The sequence below is a fragment of the Balaenoptera physalus genome (genome assembly GCF_965194825.1).
Source record: "Balaenoptera physalus genome assembly, chromosome: 21".
NCBI lineage: Eukaryota > Metazoa > Chordata > Mammalia > Artiodactyla > Balaenopteridae > Balaenoptera > Balaenoptera physalus.
The window spans coordinates 34,449,230-34,465,599 of NC_138902.1; the positions used below are offsets into that span (position 1 = coordinate 34,449,230).

The 16,370-nt window shown below is 48.8% G+C and overlaps 1 protein-coding gene across 1 annotated transcript in view; it reads left to right on the forward strand.

Moving 5' to 3' along the window:
* The window catches only part of MYOM2 (myomesin 2), an 83,315-nt gene that overhangs the window by 16,752 nt on the left and 50,193 nt on the right, over window positions 1–16,370 (forward strand). Inside the window, exons 7-13 of the mRNA XM_082443958.1 lie at window positions 2,897–2,985; window positions 3,072–3,122; window positions 3,888–4,052; window positions 8,701–8,862; window positions 11,236–11,377; window positions 13,352–13,551; window positions 14,153–14,206. Coding sequence (XP_082300084.1) covers window positions 2,897–2,985; window positions 3,072–3,122; window positions 3,888–4,052; window positions 8,701–8,862; window positions 11,236–11,377; window positions 13,352–13,551; window positions 14,153–14,206 — 863 coding nt within the window. The remainder of the gene's footprint in view (window positions 1–2,896; window positions 2,986–3,071; window positions 3,123–3,887; window positions 4,053–8,700; window positions 8,863–11,235; window positions 11,378–13,351; window positions 13,552–14,152; window positions 14,207–16,370) is intronic.

Sequence of the window (16,370 nt, forward strand, 5' to 3'; positions counted from 1 at the left end):
AGGGAACCTTTTTTGAACTTCAGTCCAAGGATTCAGCTAATACATTTCAATTAATAATCTACACAGTTCATACAGTACTCTACAGCTGCAAAGTATTTTCAAATGCATTGTTTTATTTAATCGTCCGTGTCCCCCAAGTAAAGTGTAGGTATTCAGTAAACGTATTTGAGAAGTTTTAAATACATACTATTTACTTGTTAAAAAGTCAGTAGAGGAGACTTATCAGGCTGGCCTGATGAGGGCACAGATCTGAAATCAGAACTTGTGGCTGATGACTGCAATCTTGTAATAGTCTCAGCAGACATAATTTTGCCCCGGATTTTATTCTGATTGTACAATATTGAAGAAAAGTCCTGATTCACAGCGATTAGTAGTCGCAAATGGGAACATTAAGTGTGACCTTGAAATCTCAGAATGTAATTCAGTTAAGCAGGGAAGCTGTGAGCAGCTCTGCCTGAGGGCCGTCAGGGCACAAACAAGTCAAGCGCAGCACAGAGCTGTGTCTGGGCTTCAGTGAGTGGCCAGTACGTGGTGTGTCAAGGGCGTGTTTCTACCGTTGTTTTAAAAACTGCTGAAATTCATATTGAAGAAGAAATTGATAGCACATTTGGGAGATTCGGTTTGAAAACTCTGGGACACAGTTTGGAGACTACCGATACGAAGTCACGTCCAGAAAGGCTTTTGAGGGAGGCATTGAAGAAGATGGAAACAGGTTTATGGTGACCGATGGACACACTGAGTGACGTCTGTACACGGTCTTCTCGAGCCCTTGTTGTGGTTCAGGCACCAGTAACCTCCTCGCTCAGCAGTGGGTAGGGACGCTGACCAGCTGGGCCCGGAGACAGTCTTGGTTCAGGTCCAGCGGGGGGGGGGCACTTCCTGTGCTGGGCTGCCCCGTCTCTTGGCTCTGGGTGGGGTGTTTGTTTTTGCCTTACGGCTCCTACTTCTGAGTCTGTGTCCCAGTCCCATCCCAGCCTCCAGGTCAGGGGGTTTGATGCGGCAGTCTGTACAGGAGCCTTTGCCTCTCCCCCCGCACTGTTCTGGCTCCCGACTCCCCAGCCCATGCCCGTGGGCGGCCCAACCCTCCGGTCTGCGGGGCGGGTGAGTCCCGCTAGTGGGGAGGGATCTTTGTAGAGCGAGGTGTAGGGCTAATCCCGGAAGAATACTTCCTGTTTGAAGAATGCGTTTATGAAAATACAGTGGTTTCATTGTTTAGGAGAAATAACCCAAGGGCAAGGTTAAAAAAAATCCAAGCGATACCTAAGGTTATGGAAGAGAAGAAATTCTCCACTCGTCCCTAGACCCCCAGCCCTAGCCGTGTTCCCAGAGGGAGCTGCTGTGGCCTGTTTGTTGTGTGGGGTGTGTGTGTGTGTGTGTGTGTGTGTGTGCGCGCGCGCGCGCAGCGTGTGTATAGATCAGCAGAGAACATGAATGGCCAGTGATGGGGAAAGCGTCCGTATTATGCTTACGGGATTTTTACGTGTTGTACCGTCACTCTTATTCTGCCCCTGGCGATACGCTGTACCCGCAGTGTACATGGAAATGGCACGGCAAAGGAATGCGATGCGTTCAGGCTAGAACTGCAGCTTTGTTGAGGGGCCTTGAGGTTGGCCTGTATCCCTCCAAGGTGAGCCTGAACGTAATGCACTGGTTTGAACCTCTGCGGTAGCGGCTCTCTCTCCCTTGAGCAGCGGCAGGTACAGGAGGCCAGATGGGATTGCCGGGCGCAGTGGAACTGGATTAGAACCTCGTGGGGGCAGGCACAGGGCTCTTCCCAGGCAGCGTGGGTCCCTGAAATGTTCTCTCTCGTTTCTTGGAGACACTGTGTATTTTTTGGTCAAAGAAACTATTTTCAGCTCCAAGTGGAATAGAAAATACAATAAAATGACGAAGGACTCCCAGAGAACGGGTTTGTCTCTGGGTCACTGGATGCTTAAAGCATCTAAACATGAGGCCTGAGTAAGCTTTTTCTGTGTTTTTGTCACTATGCCTGTGAGGCCCATGCTTGGAGAGATGGCAGAAGGACCAGAAAGCTGCAGAGTCCAGAGTTTTGTGGACCTCGTTTACCCAACTTCTTAAAGGCTCTACTTTCTCTCCAAGTTAATAGGGTAATAGCACTGTCTTGCTGGGCACTTGAGACTTTTATACAAAGTAGCCAACGAAAAGTAACTAGCAGAGTGTCAGTTGAGTAAGAGCCCTCACGACAAGTTTTGGGGGGAAGCTGGTGGGAAGACAGTTCATAGCCAGAAAATAAGCTTCGGCTTCCGTGAGATGGACGTGGGGAGCTGGAGGAGCCCCACCCCTGAGAAACTGGGCTCTGCGGTCCCTGGGCCATTGTCCTTCCCAGGGGTGGACACGCGTCCCTCGCGACGCTCCGGTCCTGGAGGCCTCACGTGGGTCCAGTCCAGGCACCTTCGTTACACCCACAAGTGGGTGCTTCCTGTCTGGGCGATCAAACTGCTTTGGGGGTCTGCACAGGGAACCCCTGGTGGGGAGGGAGGTGGGGTTGATTCTCCTGGACGTTGAGGCCATTGGAGCTGCCCATTGACGAGATAAAACCACGGATGCTGCAGGTAGAAAAACAGAACCAGAGGGATACAAGCTTCTCTTTGAGGGTGCAGTTCAGCATCTTTGGAAGTGCTAGTACATTTTCTTCCCCCGCAAAGCCAAAGTTAAGGCATCGTACGGGATCAGATGTCAGTGGTGTCTGTAGTTAATACCTCGTTCTGAGGGCAGAGCTGGCATTGTTCTCAAACAAATCACTCATGAACCAGGGGTCCAGGTCACACGAGCTGCTGTCGAGGAAGGCTGTGCTCGAGTTCGGGTCACTGACTCTCAGAGAACAGGCCGGCCCGACAGCACGTTCAGGACGCTGTCTTGCTTTTTTCCCTCCAAGGGCGGACTTTGACGATACTGCGACCTACTCGGCGGTGGCAACAAACGTGCACGGACAGGCGTCCACCAACGCGGCGGTGGTGGTGAGAAGTGAGTCTGCCGTCTTGCGGGGATGGGGCGCTGTCTCCCCACCTTCTGTCCTCTTTCTCCGCCATGATCGCCTGACTGTCTTGCAGGATTCCGAGGTGACGAGGAACCGTTCTATTCTGTGGGGCTCCCGATCAGTTGTAAGTTGATTATTTTCCTTCTTTGCGCAGAAAAATGTGTACTGACATAGCATATCATTAAAAAATATTTTCTAAGCATCAAATCTCTTTTCAAAGTGTATTGCAAAAGGCCCTTTCTCCTGGCTGGTGTCAGTGTGCTGACCGTCGCTGCCGTGGCTTCAGGGGCTCACACATCTTGGGGCTGATGCAGGATTTAAACCCTTTACACTTTGCACGTGGCTCAGAGCACACACCCCCTGCTCACTCTGCCTTCCATCCTCCTTCGGCACAAATGACCAGATGCCACTCCACGCTGGTTTTCTGATGCTTCAGAAGTGGCCGAGTCAGCTCGGGCACCATAACAAACACCACACTTGGGTCTTGAACATCAGACCGTTACTTCCCTCAGTTCTGGAGGCTGGAGGTCCGAGGTCGAGGTGCCCACCAAGGAGGGGAGACCGCGTCCCAGCTAGCAGCTGTGGGACGCCATGTCCTCACGGAGAGCTGAGAGAAAGGGCTCTGGTCTCGTCCTCTTCTTACAAGGGCACTGACCCCATCCCAGGCCCCGCCTCCAGGACCTCATCCAGCCCAATCACCCGAAGGCGCCCTCAATATCTTCACACCGGGGGGCGGGGCTTCGACCTGAGAACGGAGGGGGGCGGGGGGGTGGGGAACACAGGCGTTCAGGCCACAGCGCAGCCCGTGGGGAAGTGAGCGCAGGGGGTGGTGAGGAGCCCGCTTTGCCCAGCTGGCCCGCCGTGTGACCGCGTCCTCTGCCCCGCGCAGTGCCCCTGTCCTCCGTGATCCCGTACACGCACTTCGACGTCCAGTTTCTGGAGAAATTCGGCGTCACCTTCCGGACGGAAGGCGAGACGCTGGCTCTCAAGTGCACGCTGCTGGTGACGCCGGAACTGAAGCGGGTGCAGCCGCAGGCCCAGTGGTACCGGGACGGTGAGTGTCGCGGCCTCCTGCGCGCTCTGCGCCCACGCCCGCCGTGCTTGGGCTCGGACCCCGGCCTCACTGGGGTGATGGTGAGTTTTGAGCCTTAGTGTTGACCTGGCGCTTTCTCCACCGCCGCGACAGCTGCGGGCGGCAAAGCAGGCGAGCCTGGGGACAGCTTGGACCCGCGTTGACCTAGAACTTCCCGGGGAATGGGGTTAACAGGGAGGCCTGGAGGTAGATGAGTCATCGGGGGTTGTTATAGCTCCATAAAGAGGGTCTCCGTGGGATTAGGAGGAGTGCGCGGGGTGTCTGTTTCTTTATGTTTTTCCTCTGCTGAAACAGTAGCTACCATTTATTGGAGCTTATTGCGTCCCGGCTCTATTCTGAGTGTGATAACTCACTTGATTTTCATCAGGTCTTTGGGAGGGAAGTGTTGTCAACCCCCTCATAAGTGGGCAGCTGAGACAAGGAACTTCCTCGCCCTCCCCCAGACCTCCGGGAAGTGGCAGGGCTGGGACCCCCCATTCCCGGGGCCCTGCCCACTGCTCCCGCCAGCCAGCGTGGGCTGCCCTGTGCGGCCGTGTGTGTGTGCGTGTGTGGTGTGTGTGTGTGATGTGTGTGGTGTGTGTGTGTGTATGTGGTGTGTGTGTGGTGTGTGTGTGGTGTGTGTGTGGTGTGCGTGTAGTGTGTGTGTGGTGTGCGTGTGGTGTGTGTGTTGTGTGTGGTGTGTGTGGTGTGTGTGTGTTGTGTGGTGTATGTGGTGTGTGTGTGTTGTGTGGTGTATGTAGTGTGTGTGTGTGGTGTGTGTGATGTGTGTGTGTATGTGGTGTGTGTGTGTGGTGTATGTGGTGTGTGTGTGGTGTGTGTGATTGTGTGTGTTGTATGGTGTATGTGGTGTGTGTGTGGTGTGTGTGTGGTGTGTGTGTGGTGTGTGTGATGTGTGTGTGTGTGGTGTGTGTGGGGTGTGTGTGGGGTGTGTGTGTGGTGTATGTGGTGTGTGTGTGCGTGTGTGGTGTATGTGGTGTGTGTGTGCGTGTGTGGTGTATGTGGTGTGTGTGGGGTGTGTGTGGTGTATGTGGTGTGTGTGTGTTGTGTGGTTGTGTGTGTGTGTTGTGTGGTGTATGTGGTGTGTGTGTGTTGTGTGGTGTGTGTGTGGTGTGTGTGATGTGTGTGTGTATGTGGTGTGTGTATGTGTAGTGTGTGTGATGTGTGTATGTGTGTATGTGGTGTGTGTGTAGTGTGTGTGATTGTGTGTGGTGTGTGTGATGTGTTTGTGTGTGGTGTGTGTGTTGTGTGTGTGTTGTGTGTGGGGTGTGTGTGGTGTATGTGGTGTGTGTGTGCATGTGTGATGTATGTGGTGTGTGTGTGTGTTGTGTGGTGTATGTGTTGTGTGTGTGGTATGTGTGGTGTGTGTGTGTGTGTGTGTGGTGTGGTGTGGTGTGTGTGGGGTGTGCGTGTGTGGTGTATGTGGTGTGGTGTGTGTGTGGTGTGTGTGATGTGTGTGTGTGTTGTGTGGTGTATGTGGTGAGTGTGTGGTGTGTGGTGTGTGTGTGTGTGGTGTGTATGTGGTGTGTGTGTGGTGTGTGGTGTGTGTGTGTGTGTTGTGTGGTGTGTGTGTGGTGTGTGTGATGTGTGTGTGTATGTGGTGTGTGTATGTGTAGTGTGTGTGATGTGTGTATGTGTGTATGTGGTGTGTGTGTGGTATGTGTGTGGTATGTGTGTGGTGTGTGTGGTGTGTGTGATGTGTGTGTGTGTGGTGTGTGTGTGTTGTGTGTGGGGTGTGTGTGTGGTGTGTGTGTGTATGTGGTGTGTGTGTGTTGTGTGTGTTGTGTGTGTGGTATGTGTGTGGTGTGTGTAGTGTGTGTGATGTGTGTGTGTGGTGTGTGTGTTGTGTGGTGTGTGTGTGGTGTGTGTGTGTGTGTTGTGTGGTGTGTGTGTGGTGTGTGTGTGTGTGTTGTGTGTGTGTGTGTTGTGTGGTGTGTGTGTGGTGTGTGTGTGTGTTGTGTGGTGTGTGTGTGGTGTGTGTGGTGTGTGTGTGGTGTGTGTGGTGTGTGTGATGTGTGTGTGTGGTGTGTGTGTGTTGTGTGTGTGGTGTGTGTGTTGTGTGTGTGGTATGTGTGTGGTGTGTGTAGTGTGTGTGATGTGTGTGTGTGGTGTGTGTGGGGTGTGTGTGTGGTGTATGTGGTGTGTGTGATGTGTGTGTGTGTGGTGTGGTGTATGTGGTGTGTGTGGGGTATGTGTGGTGTATGTGGTGTGTGTGTGGTGTGTGTGTGTGTGTTGTGTGGTGTGTGTGGTGTGTGTGGGGTGTGCGTGTGTGGTGTGGTGTGTGTGTGGTGTGTGTGATGTGTGTGTGTGTTGTGTGGTGTATGTGGTGTGTGTGTGGTGTGTGGTGTGTGATGTGTGTGTGTGTTGTGTGGTGTGTGTGATGTGTGTGTGGTATGTGTATGTGTAGTGTGTGTGATGTGTGTATGTGTGTATGTGGTGTGTGTGTAGTGTGTGTGATGTGTGTGTGTGTGGGGTGTGTGTGTGTGTTGTGTGTGTGTGTGTGTGTGTGGTGTGTGTGGTGTGTGTGATGTGTGTGTGGGGTGTGTGTGTGGTGTGTGTGGTATGTGTGTGGTGTGTGTAGTGTGTGTGATGTGTGTGGGGTGTGTGTGGGGTGTGTGTGTGTGTTGTGTGTGTTGTGTGTGTGTGGTGTGTGTGTGATGTGTGTGTGTGTGGTGTGGTGTATGTGGTGTGTGTGTGGTGTGTGGTGTGTGATGTGTGTGTGTGTTGTGTGGTGTGTGTGATGTGTGTGTGGTATGTGTATGTGTAGTGTGTGTGTGTGTATGTGTGTATGTGGTGTGTGTGTAGTGTGTGTGATGTGTGTGTGTGTGGGGTGTGTGTGTGTGTTGTGTGTGTGTGTTGTGTGTGTGATGTGTGTGTGTGTTGTGTGGTGTATGTGGTGTGTGTGTGGTGTGTGGTGTGTGATGTGTGTGTGTGTTGTGTGGTGTGTGTGATGTGTGTGTGGTATGTGTATGTGTAGTGTGTGTGATGTGTGTATGTGTGTATGTGGTGTGTGTGTAGTGTGTGTGATGTGTGTGTGTGTGGGGTGTGTGTGTGTGTTGTGTGTGTGTGTGTGTGTGTGGTGTGTGTGGTGTGTGTGATGTGTGTGTGGGGTGTGTGTGTGGTGTGTGTGGTATGTGTGTGGTGTGTGTAGTGTGTGTGATGTGTGTGGGGTGTGTGTGGGGTGTGTGTGTGTGTTGTGTGTGTTGTGTGTGTGTGGTGTGTGTGTGATGTGTGTGTGTGTGGTGTGGTGTATGTGGTGTGTGTGTGTGTGTGGTGTGGTGTGTGTGTGTGTGTGGTGTGGTGTATGTGCTGTGTGTGGGTAGACTGTGGAAGGAAACTTCATCTCTGGCTGCTGCTTCTAAAGGGAGCTTGTTCCCTATGGATTCAGTCACAGAACATTCTGCCTGTGTTTATTCAGGGCCTAACACAATGCAAAATAGCACAAAGAATCATATGCCATTCCTGCCCATAAGGTATTTATAATCTAGTTGGGGAAAATATACAAAATGGTAAAGCAGAGTCTCTGTAAAGTGTAAGGAATGTCCCAGAACAGGCTGTGATAATTTGCCAAACGCATGGCACTGGCCCCGCGCACTGTCAAAGTTAGCCAACAAAGCAGGTTTGCGGTGATGATGGAGAGCTTTATGGAAAGAAAAAATAGGCTGTTGACAGATGAGAAGGCTCTGAGCTGGCGGAGGGGGAGGGGGACCCCTGGGCCCAAGCGCAGAGGAGAGGAACAGGTACGCGTCCCAGGTGCAGAGGAGACGCCTGTGACCTTGCAATCCCCGGAGTCCGCTGTAGGGATCCGAGGGCACTGGGCCTGCGCTCTTCGGTTGGAATAGGATAGTTGTGTCTGATCTTCATGGTCCAGGAGGGAGAGAGGAAGGGAGAGAGCCTCTTTGTGGTGGCAAAGGAGATGAATTTACCCTTTGCAATTCTAATTTAAGATTTAAGAGCTAAGTTCTAAGATTCGAATTTACCCTTTCTGGAAGTGAAATGGATTCGAGGGGAGCTCTCCTAATATTCCCAGAGGATGTTGGCCTGGATCTTAGAAAGTGTTCCCGTGACTAGGAAGTGCCCGGGATTCCGGGGACCCGCAGTTTCATAGTCTTGGCCGATTCGAATGGAACAGGCAGGTTCAAGGCTGCACCTGACAGGCTGTCCTCTTTGCACTTTCCAGTTATGGATGTTGCCAAATCAGTAGGTGAAAAATAATTTCTCATTATTTTATTTTGTGTCTCCTTGATATCCAGTGTTGAATACTTTTCGTCACTTACCTTTCTTCTCCCGAAATTTGCCTCTTTAGTTTCGTTGCCTTTTGACTGTGGTTTGTTGACACTTTATTATTAATTTCTAAGGAACGCTGGTGGGGGACTTCCTGGCGTCAGCGTCTGGGTTAAGTGCGTTTCGAAGCCGCAGCAGGGCCCCTTGCAGACGAGTCCCGCCTTTCACACTCCGAGTGCTGACCTCTGTCCTGTCCCGCGTGTCCCGGTCCCCCCAGGCCCGTGTGTGTGTTTGTGCTCTGGGTCAGGCTGGCGGGCACCTCTGTCCTCCGCGTGTGCACCAGGCCCCTGCATGTCCCTGAAGCCCGTCTCCCTTGACCATCTTCCAGACGTGCTGCTGAAGGAGTCCCAGTGGACAAAGATGTTCTTCGGGGGAGGCCAGGCCTCGCTGTCCTTCAGCCACCTCAACAAGGACGACGAGGGTCTCTACACCCTGAGGATCGTGTCCAGAGGAGGGGTCCACGACCACAGCGCCTTCCTGTTTGTCCGAGGTGCGCAGGCTACGGGTGGGGTGGGACGGGGCCCAGATGGAGCCCAAGGCAGCTCCCCGGAGATGGCCTGACGGCCAGGAGGTGTTTCCTGGGCGTGTCCCGATCACATCCGTGACATAAGCAGGTGTCACTGGGGATGGAGCAGAGGCGGAGCTTTGTGTCCCTGTCGCTGATAAATTGCTGGAGTTCGTAGGATGACTCCTAGGAGTGAACAGCCTAGTGAACTGCTGATTCTGGAAGAAATCCACGCGGGGAGTGGGGTCCGGAGTGGAAGGGCCTGTTCCCGGGCCGCCTGGGCCTCCCTCCCCTCCTCCCCCGCTTAGGCCTTGTGACAGGGACAGGGCCATGGCAGGAAAGACCGACACTGTCATGACCACTGACTTCAGTCACATGTGTGTTTAAGACAGTAACCACGGGGGCCACACCTCCGGAGCGTTTACACCAGGAGACACGCGTGTTGTCATGTTTCATCCTTCCAGCAGCCCATGAGAGCCTTGTCCGTCCCACTCATGGAAAGGAAAACAAAGCTCGTGATATACCAGGCACAGCGGTCGATGTTGTATATATACGTGTATTTATCTTTATGTATATGTGTAACATAGATATTTATATATTATCTATAAATGTCTGTCATATATAGGCTTGTAGGTGTACATATTCATACGTGTATAGATGTATATGTCACATATACATACTTTTATATACATTTTATATATAAAAATGGATAAAGGGATATATAAAATGGATAAAATTATATATAATATGTATTATATATATGTATATGTGTATACATACAGGTGTATATATGTGTATGTATATGTGTACACACACACATACATATTCACATATGTATATATAATCTAAAATTCTTACAGCAGTTTTGGAAGAAAATATTCTCTCTTTCTCCAGTGAAGGTGTGGAGCGCAGAGGCCGGGACCCTTCTCTAGGAAGCAGGAGCTGGGCCCCTGCGAACCCCCGGCCCTGTGTGCGGGGCAGTGCCCCCCCCCCCCAGCCGAGCCCTTACCCTGCACCGGCCCTGGCTCGTGCAGCGGCCTCGGGCATAGAGGCCCCTCCTGGCCGAGGCCCGGCTGGCCCCTCCCCGGGACACCAGTCTTTTCTAGGTGGCCGGCGGCTGCTTTCCTGACCGGGACCCCCCTCTTCCTCTCCCTGCGGTCCTGGCCACTCTGTCCTCCATTCCCCACCCCCGCCTTACCTGCCCTGTTCTCCGTGTCTCCTGCACCTGTATGCCCACCTTGGGCTCCAGGTTATATGTGCCTGGAATAACACTGTCGGTATATTATTTTTTCCAAACCATTTCAGTTAGATCCATGCATGATGGAAGGGCTGTACCATCAGGGAATATTTTAACTTAAAAAAAAAAGTGCCAACAAGCACACCCACCCACCCACCAGACAGCATAAACCTGTAAGGCTGGGGTTTTAGACACGGCCACAAAGTTTTACCATTTTTATTCAGTTGGCATTAAAATGTGCCTTCCATTCTCCGTGCATGCCTTCTAGCAAGATGTTTTGCCCCATGAAAGCGCAATAAATGCAGTAGCTGAAATTGCCTTGCTTGTGCAGCCAACAGGAAGAAAATAATGCACGTATGGGGAGTTTAAGTGTTCTGACGACTTTCTGAGGACTTTGAATATGAGAGACAATATTTGGCTCGGTGTGAAGAAATCCTTAGCTTTTAATCCGCTAAGGAGATGGGAACAAGAAAGTGTACAATGCTTACACTGCTAAGAAGGTCCAACTGCCCTAGGTCCTGAATAAATACACATTTTATATAAGGAAATTAAATGTGCAGTGTATTAACTTTCTAAATAGCTCTGTTGGCCTTCAGTGCCGCCATAATTAACATTTGAAAACAAACGTAATTGCATGATCATAATTGGCTGTGGAAGGGATGCATGCGTACGGACCCAAAGTGTGCTCACGACTTGCAGGGAAAAAAAATCTAAGTCCTCAGACCTTCTGAGGACTCTGAAACACACAAGTGTGTAAGGTACTGTCTCTCAGGTGTTCAAAAGGCCTCATTGTTATTATCGTTTCATCGGTCGGTTTTGGACGACATGACATCATGTGATGACATGCCATCAGTAGAAGGCGAACTTCAACTTGGATTCGTTTACGGAAAATCACAGACTGAGTGTGTCATAGAGGACAGAGTGTTTCAAGTTTAAAGACTCATCAGTACGTGCATGTCTCTCGTCACCAATCCATCAAGGGCGTGAGGACGAAGCAGGGGCAGAGCAAGCAGATAGCTCGCTGAGTTTGAAGAAGTTGTCAGCCGGCCTCAGCTGTACCGCCCCCCTCCCCCGCACCCAGGACCCTGATCACGTGACTTCCCTCTCCTCTCCCACCCCAGACGCTGACCCCCTGGTCACGGGGGCCCCTGGCGCGCCCATGGACCTGCAGTGCCACGATGTGAACCGGGATTATGTCATCGTAACTTGGAAGCCACCCAACATGACCAAGGAGAGCCCAGTCATCGGCTACTTCATTGATCGGTGGGTGTCCACTGATTCCTCTGGGGGTGGAAACGTTCCTCAAAAGAGTGTTACCCCAGACGACGTGCGTAGGTATTTCTCTAATCTCAAGTTTGTGACGCCGTTCTTGATGGGATGTAGGTGACTTCACTGTTTGGTTATTAGTCACTCCTGACTGGGTAATTGGAAAGTGTCGCCTGCCAGGCAGGGCCTCGTGTACCCACACGCGATTCCTTTGTGTGCTGGCTGAGGCTCAGTTTGCCTGATTGGCACCAGTATCAAATCCCACCCTGCCTCTCCAGGCTCGCTCTGAGCCCGGCCTGCAGGCTCCGCTGAGGGTCCAGCCTGGGGCTGGGATGGGGCTCCGGCCGGCAGGTCTGTGCTCAGCCCTGTTCCTCCCTCCGAGGACGAGAGCCTGGGCGTGGTGACGTCGGGCTGAGGACGCCAGCTCATTTATACCCAAAGGCCAATGTTCTTCTCGGTTAAATAATGTTCTCTTCTTGTTTCCAGGTGAAAAATACTGATGTTTGAAGGTACAAAATATTGGAATTTGAGTAATAACGTAAATGCAGGTCATCATTAAACCCAAAGGAGTTTGAACTCTTTTCTTGTTCCCTTACTTGGAATAGTGCTCAGAGCCTGGGAGGGAAAGCAAGCAGAGCTGTGAATGTATTGGATATGCAATGCATTATCCATTCTAATCACTGAGAGAAATTCCAGTCAAAGATAATGAATTTAGAAGTAAGATAGAAGGGTATAAGCTATGTTGTTATAAGAGGATGGCTCTGGGTAGGAATTTAAGATTTTATGCGTGTAAAACACATTAATATAAGGCAGTTATTTCAGAAAGAAACAAGCAGCCCAGTTTGTTTGCGTTATGTTGATTAAGTTCTCTTCTCCATCCAACAAAGCTATAGTCACCATCAGGGTGATATTTTGATGTGCTGGCGTCAGGTTTGTATTGTTCAGGGTTTACCTCGAATTGAAACAGAAAAGCCAAAACAAAAGCTATTGTCTATTCTCCTATGACATTTGAACATTTTCCCAACCTTTTGGCAAAAACGACGTCATGCACCTTCTCGGGTAATACTCCACTCTCTTCTCTTTTCTGACGCCCTCCTATCCTTGTAACCTGCCGGTTGTTGGTCTGGGCTGAGATTGTTTCTGCCAGACTCTCAGTTTTGACCACATCAGACTCTGGCCGAAACAGGTCAGCATACGCAGGTCAGAGAACTTTTCATTAAAAATTCCGAAGAGTTAGGAGGAAAGAGAGCTGATTCTTCCTAAAACGCAGGTATAAGACGAATTTTCTGAACTCGCTCTTTTCTCCTGGGAATTTGACATGCAGTTTCTGTATTGAAATTTCTCAACCTGGGAAAAATGGAGGTCAATCTTTTCTACATTTCCAGGTTTCTGGTCAGGACTTAATATTTTCTAAAGACTTCCAAATTCCACAAGAGAAGCGTTCTAGAAAGAAACATCTTAACGTGATTGGAGTAGATGGTGAGCCAGCCTCGCAGCGAGGACTCACTTTGTGACCTGGTGGAGAAAGATGTGTCTTTGGGACACCGGGTGAAGGACCGTCGATTTCCTGGGCCTAGGCAGCAGACGTGCCAGGGAGCTTAGGGGCACCCAGAGAGTTTGTGGTGTAAATTGAAAGAGAACTGTCAGGGATAGATCTGAAATAACCTTTGGAGGAGATTTTGCCTAAATGTGTTTGAGGTGGGGAATTGAGCTTCAGCTATAAGTTAGAAAGGCTCAGGGACGTATATGTGTATATACTACATTTCCTAGACAGCTCTGTCTTTTAAAGTTTATTTATACTACTATTTGTGTGACTCAGTATTTCGACAGCATTCATCTTACCGGTGGGAGATGTTCTCCTGTTATAACTGTGATATACATATAATATATGTGCGTAATGTATGTATACAGCTCTATATACTTGCTAGACTGATATAGTTGTTATTCTCTACTCTTATTTTTTATTTGAAGATGTGAAGTGGGAACTGACAGCTGGGTTCAGTGCAATGACCGCCCCGTGAAGATCTGTAAATACCCCGTAACCGGACTTTTTGAAGGAAAGTCCTACATATTCCGCGTGCGGGCTGTCAATAATGTAGGGATCAGCCGGCCTTCCAGAGTCTCTGAGGCTGTGGCTGCCCTCGACCCCCTTGACCTCAAACCGTTACAAGGTAGGGCGCTCAGACTGCAAGTTCCAGCAGTTTTGTGTGACTTGTTCCTTCTCTTTCCCCCCCGTCTTGTAGCTGAGCCTTGAGAACATCTTCAGAGCTGAGCACAGCACAGTTGTGCCTCATGGGCTCCGGGTGGCCGTCAAGGTCACGTTAGGGGTGGGGATGCCAGGCTGACATTTACACCTTGAAACGAAGGTGCTTCATCTTCCTAAGGCTCTTCACTGAAATCCAGTTACATTGGTTCAGAATTAGACTTTTCTTAGTCCACTGATGTTGTCATTTCAACACATGGTGAGACTTAGAAGGCGTTGAAGCCAAGCCCCTCTCTTACTGAATTTTAATTTCGCATGACCCAGATTCCTTAACGGGATTGGGCCCTTAATTATGGTTTTAAGTGGGTCACTGCATTTTCCTTACCTGCGTGGCCTTTTGAATCCAGTACAAAGAGCCGAGAAGCACTGGATCTCTTTGAGACCACTTCCAAAATATCAACTCTGATGACCTCAGAGTAGTGCGAATGCTGTCATTGTAATGCAAAGGTGATTCTGGGAATCCAGCGCTTTCTGGACGTCAGATTCAGCACTGACCTTTCTCTCTGCAGCAGTCCACTGGGAGGGAGATAAAGAAATCCTAATCTATCAGGAGGACCTTGAAGGTAAGGAACTCGTTACCATTTCCTTTCAGCTGCTTATACCCTAGGGATTTAGGGTTGTAATTAGAGAGTGATGGGTACACTCTTCACATGTAAAAATAAAAACTGTGGGTCAAGCTTAAGGTCTATGGAATTTAAAAAGTCAGCAGGGCAGAGGGCGGGAATGAAAGTGAGAGTGGAGGTCAGTGGAGTCCTGGCTTCATGGCTTCATGTGGGGTCCCTCAGGCATCCTCAGGGACCTACAGAGGAGTAACCAGACCCAACCTGAGACTTGAGTCCTGGCCGAGGCTGGGGTCCTTTCTCCCAGACTCCACGACTGAACAGTATTTTGTTTTATTATTTTTTTAAGCAAAAATTTTATTTCTAACATTTTAACTAAAAGGGACTAATTTTCCTATCAAATAATGGCCCTGTGGTTTGAAAGTTTGCATTTCCTTTTTTCTATTGGATTTTATGAACACTTCTTCTTAATAGTCCTTAGATATCTGGGAAGATCAATTTACTGAGAAGGAGAATCTAGCATCATTAACCGGGAATCCAAAGATTTTAATTGGAATTATAACTACAGTTCACAGAGGACAATGAGTGAAAACTTAAAAATTAGTAAGTCAGAAAGAGAAAAACAAATATCGTATATTAACGCATATATGTGGAATCTGAAAAAACTGGTATAGAAGATCTTATTTACAAAGCAGAAATAGAAACACAGACGTGGAGAACAAACGTATGGATACCAACGGGGAAGTGGGGGGTGGGATGAATTGGGAAATTGGGACTGACATATATACACTATTGATACTATGTATAAAATAGATAACTAGTGAGAACCTCCTGTATAGCACAGGGAACTCTACTCAGTGCTCTGTGGTGACCTAAATGGGAAGGAAATCCAGGAAAGGGGGGATATATGTATACGTATAGCTGATTCACTTTGCTGTACAGTAGAAACTAACACAACATTGTAAAGCAACTGTACTCCAATAAAAATTTAAAAAATAAAGTCTTAGTTAAAACCTCCGCTTCCAGAAAAACTCAGAAACTGGGAAAAATGCCCAAAAAGTAAGTAACAAAAGAAAACAATTTAGGAAAGGTGGATGTTATGACCTCCTAAACAGCTGATGAAAACACAGATGTTTGAGTGAATAAAAAATGGCCAGTTATATTGGAAGAGATGTTTGCTGCAGGAGACCAGCCTGTATAAAATACGCATTTTTTTTGGAATTTTTGAATTTTATTTTATTTATTTTTTTATACAGCAGGTTCTTATTAGTTATCCATATTATACATATTAGTATATATATGTCAATCCCAATCTCCCAATTCATCATACCACCCCCCCGCCACTTTCCCCCCTTGGTGTCCATATGTTTGTTCTCTACATCTGTGTATCAACTTCTGCCCTGCAAAACCGGTTCATCTGTACCATTTTTCTAGGTTCCACATATATGCGTTAATATACGATACTTGTTTTTCCCTCCTAGCAATGGCTTCTTTTTTTTTTTTTTAACATCTTTATTGGAGTATGATTGCTTTGCATTGTTGTGTTAGTTTCTGCTGTATAACAAAGTGAATCAGCTATACATATACATATATCCGCATATCCCCTCCTTCTTGTGTCTCCCTCCCACCCTCCTTATCCCACCCCTCTAGGTGGTCACAAAGCACCAAGCTGATCTCCCTCTGCTATGCGGCTGCTTCCCACTAGCTATCTATTTTCCATTTGGTAGTGTATATATATGTCAATGCCACTCTGTCACTTCTTTCCAGCTTACACTTCCCCTTTTCTGTGTCCTCAAGTCCATTCTCTACGTCTGCGTCTTTATTCCTGTCCTGCCCCTAGGTTCTTCAGAACCATTTTTTTTTTTTTTAGATTCCATATATATGTGTTAGCATACGGTATTTGTTTTTCTCTTTCTGACTTACTTCACTCTGTATGACAGACTTTAGGTCCATCCACCTCACTGCAAATAACTCAGTTTTTTTCTTTTTATGGCTGAGTAATATTCCATTGTATATATGTGCCACATCTTCTTTATCCATTCATCTGTTGATGGACACTTAGGTTGTGTCCATGTCCTGGCTATTGTAAACAGTCCTGCTGTGAACATTGTGGTACATGACTCTTTTTAAATTATTTATTTATTTATTTATTTATGGCTGTGTTGGG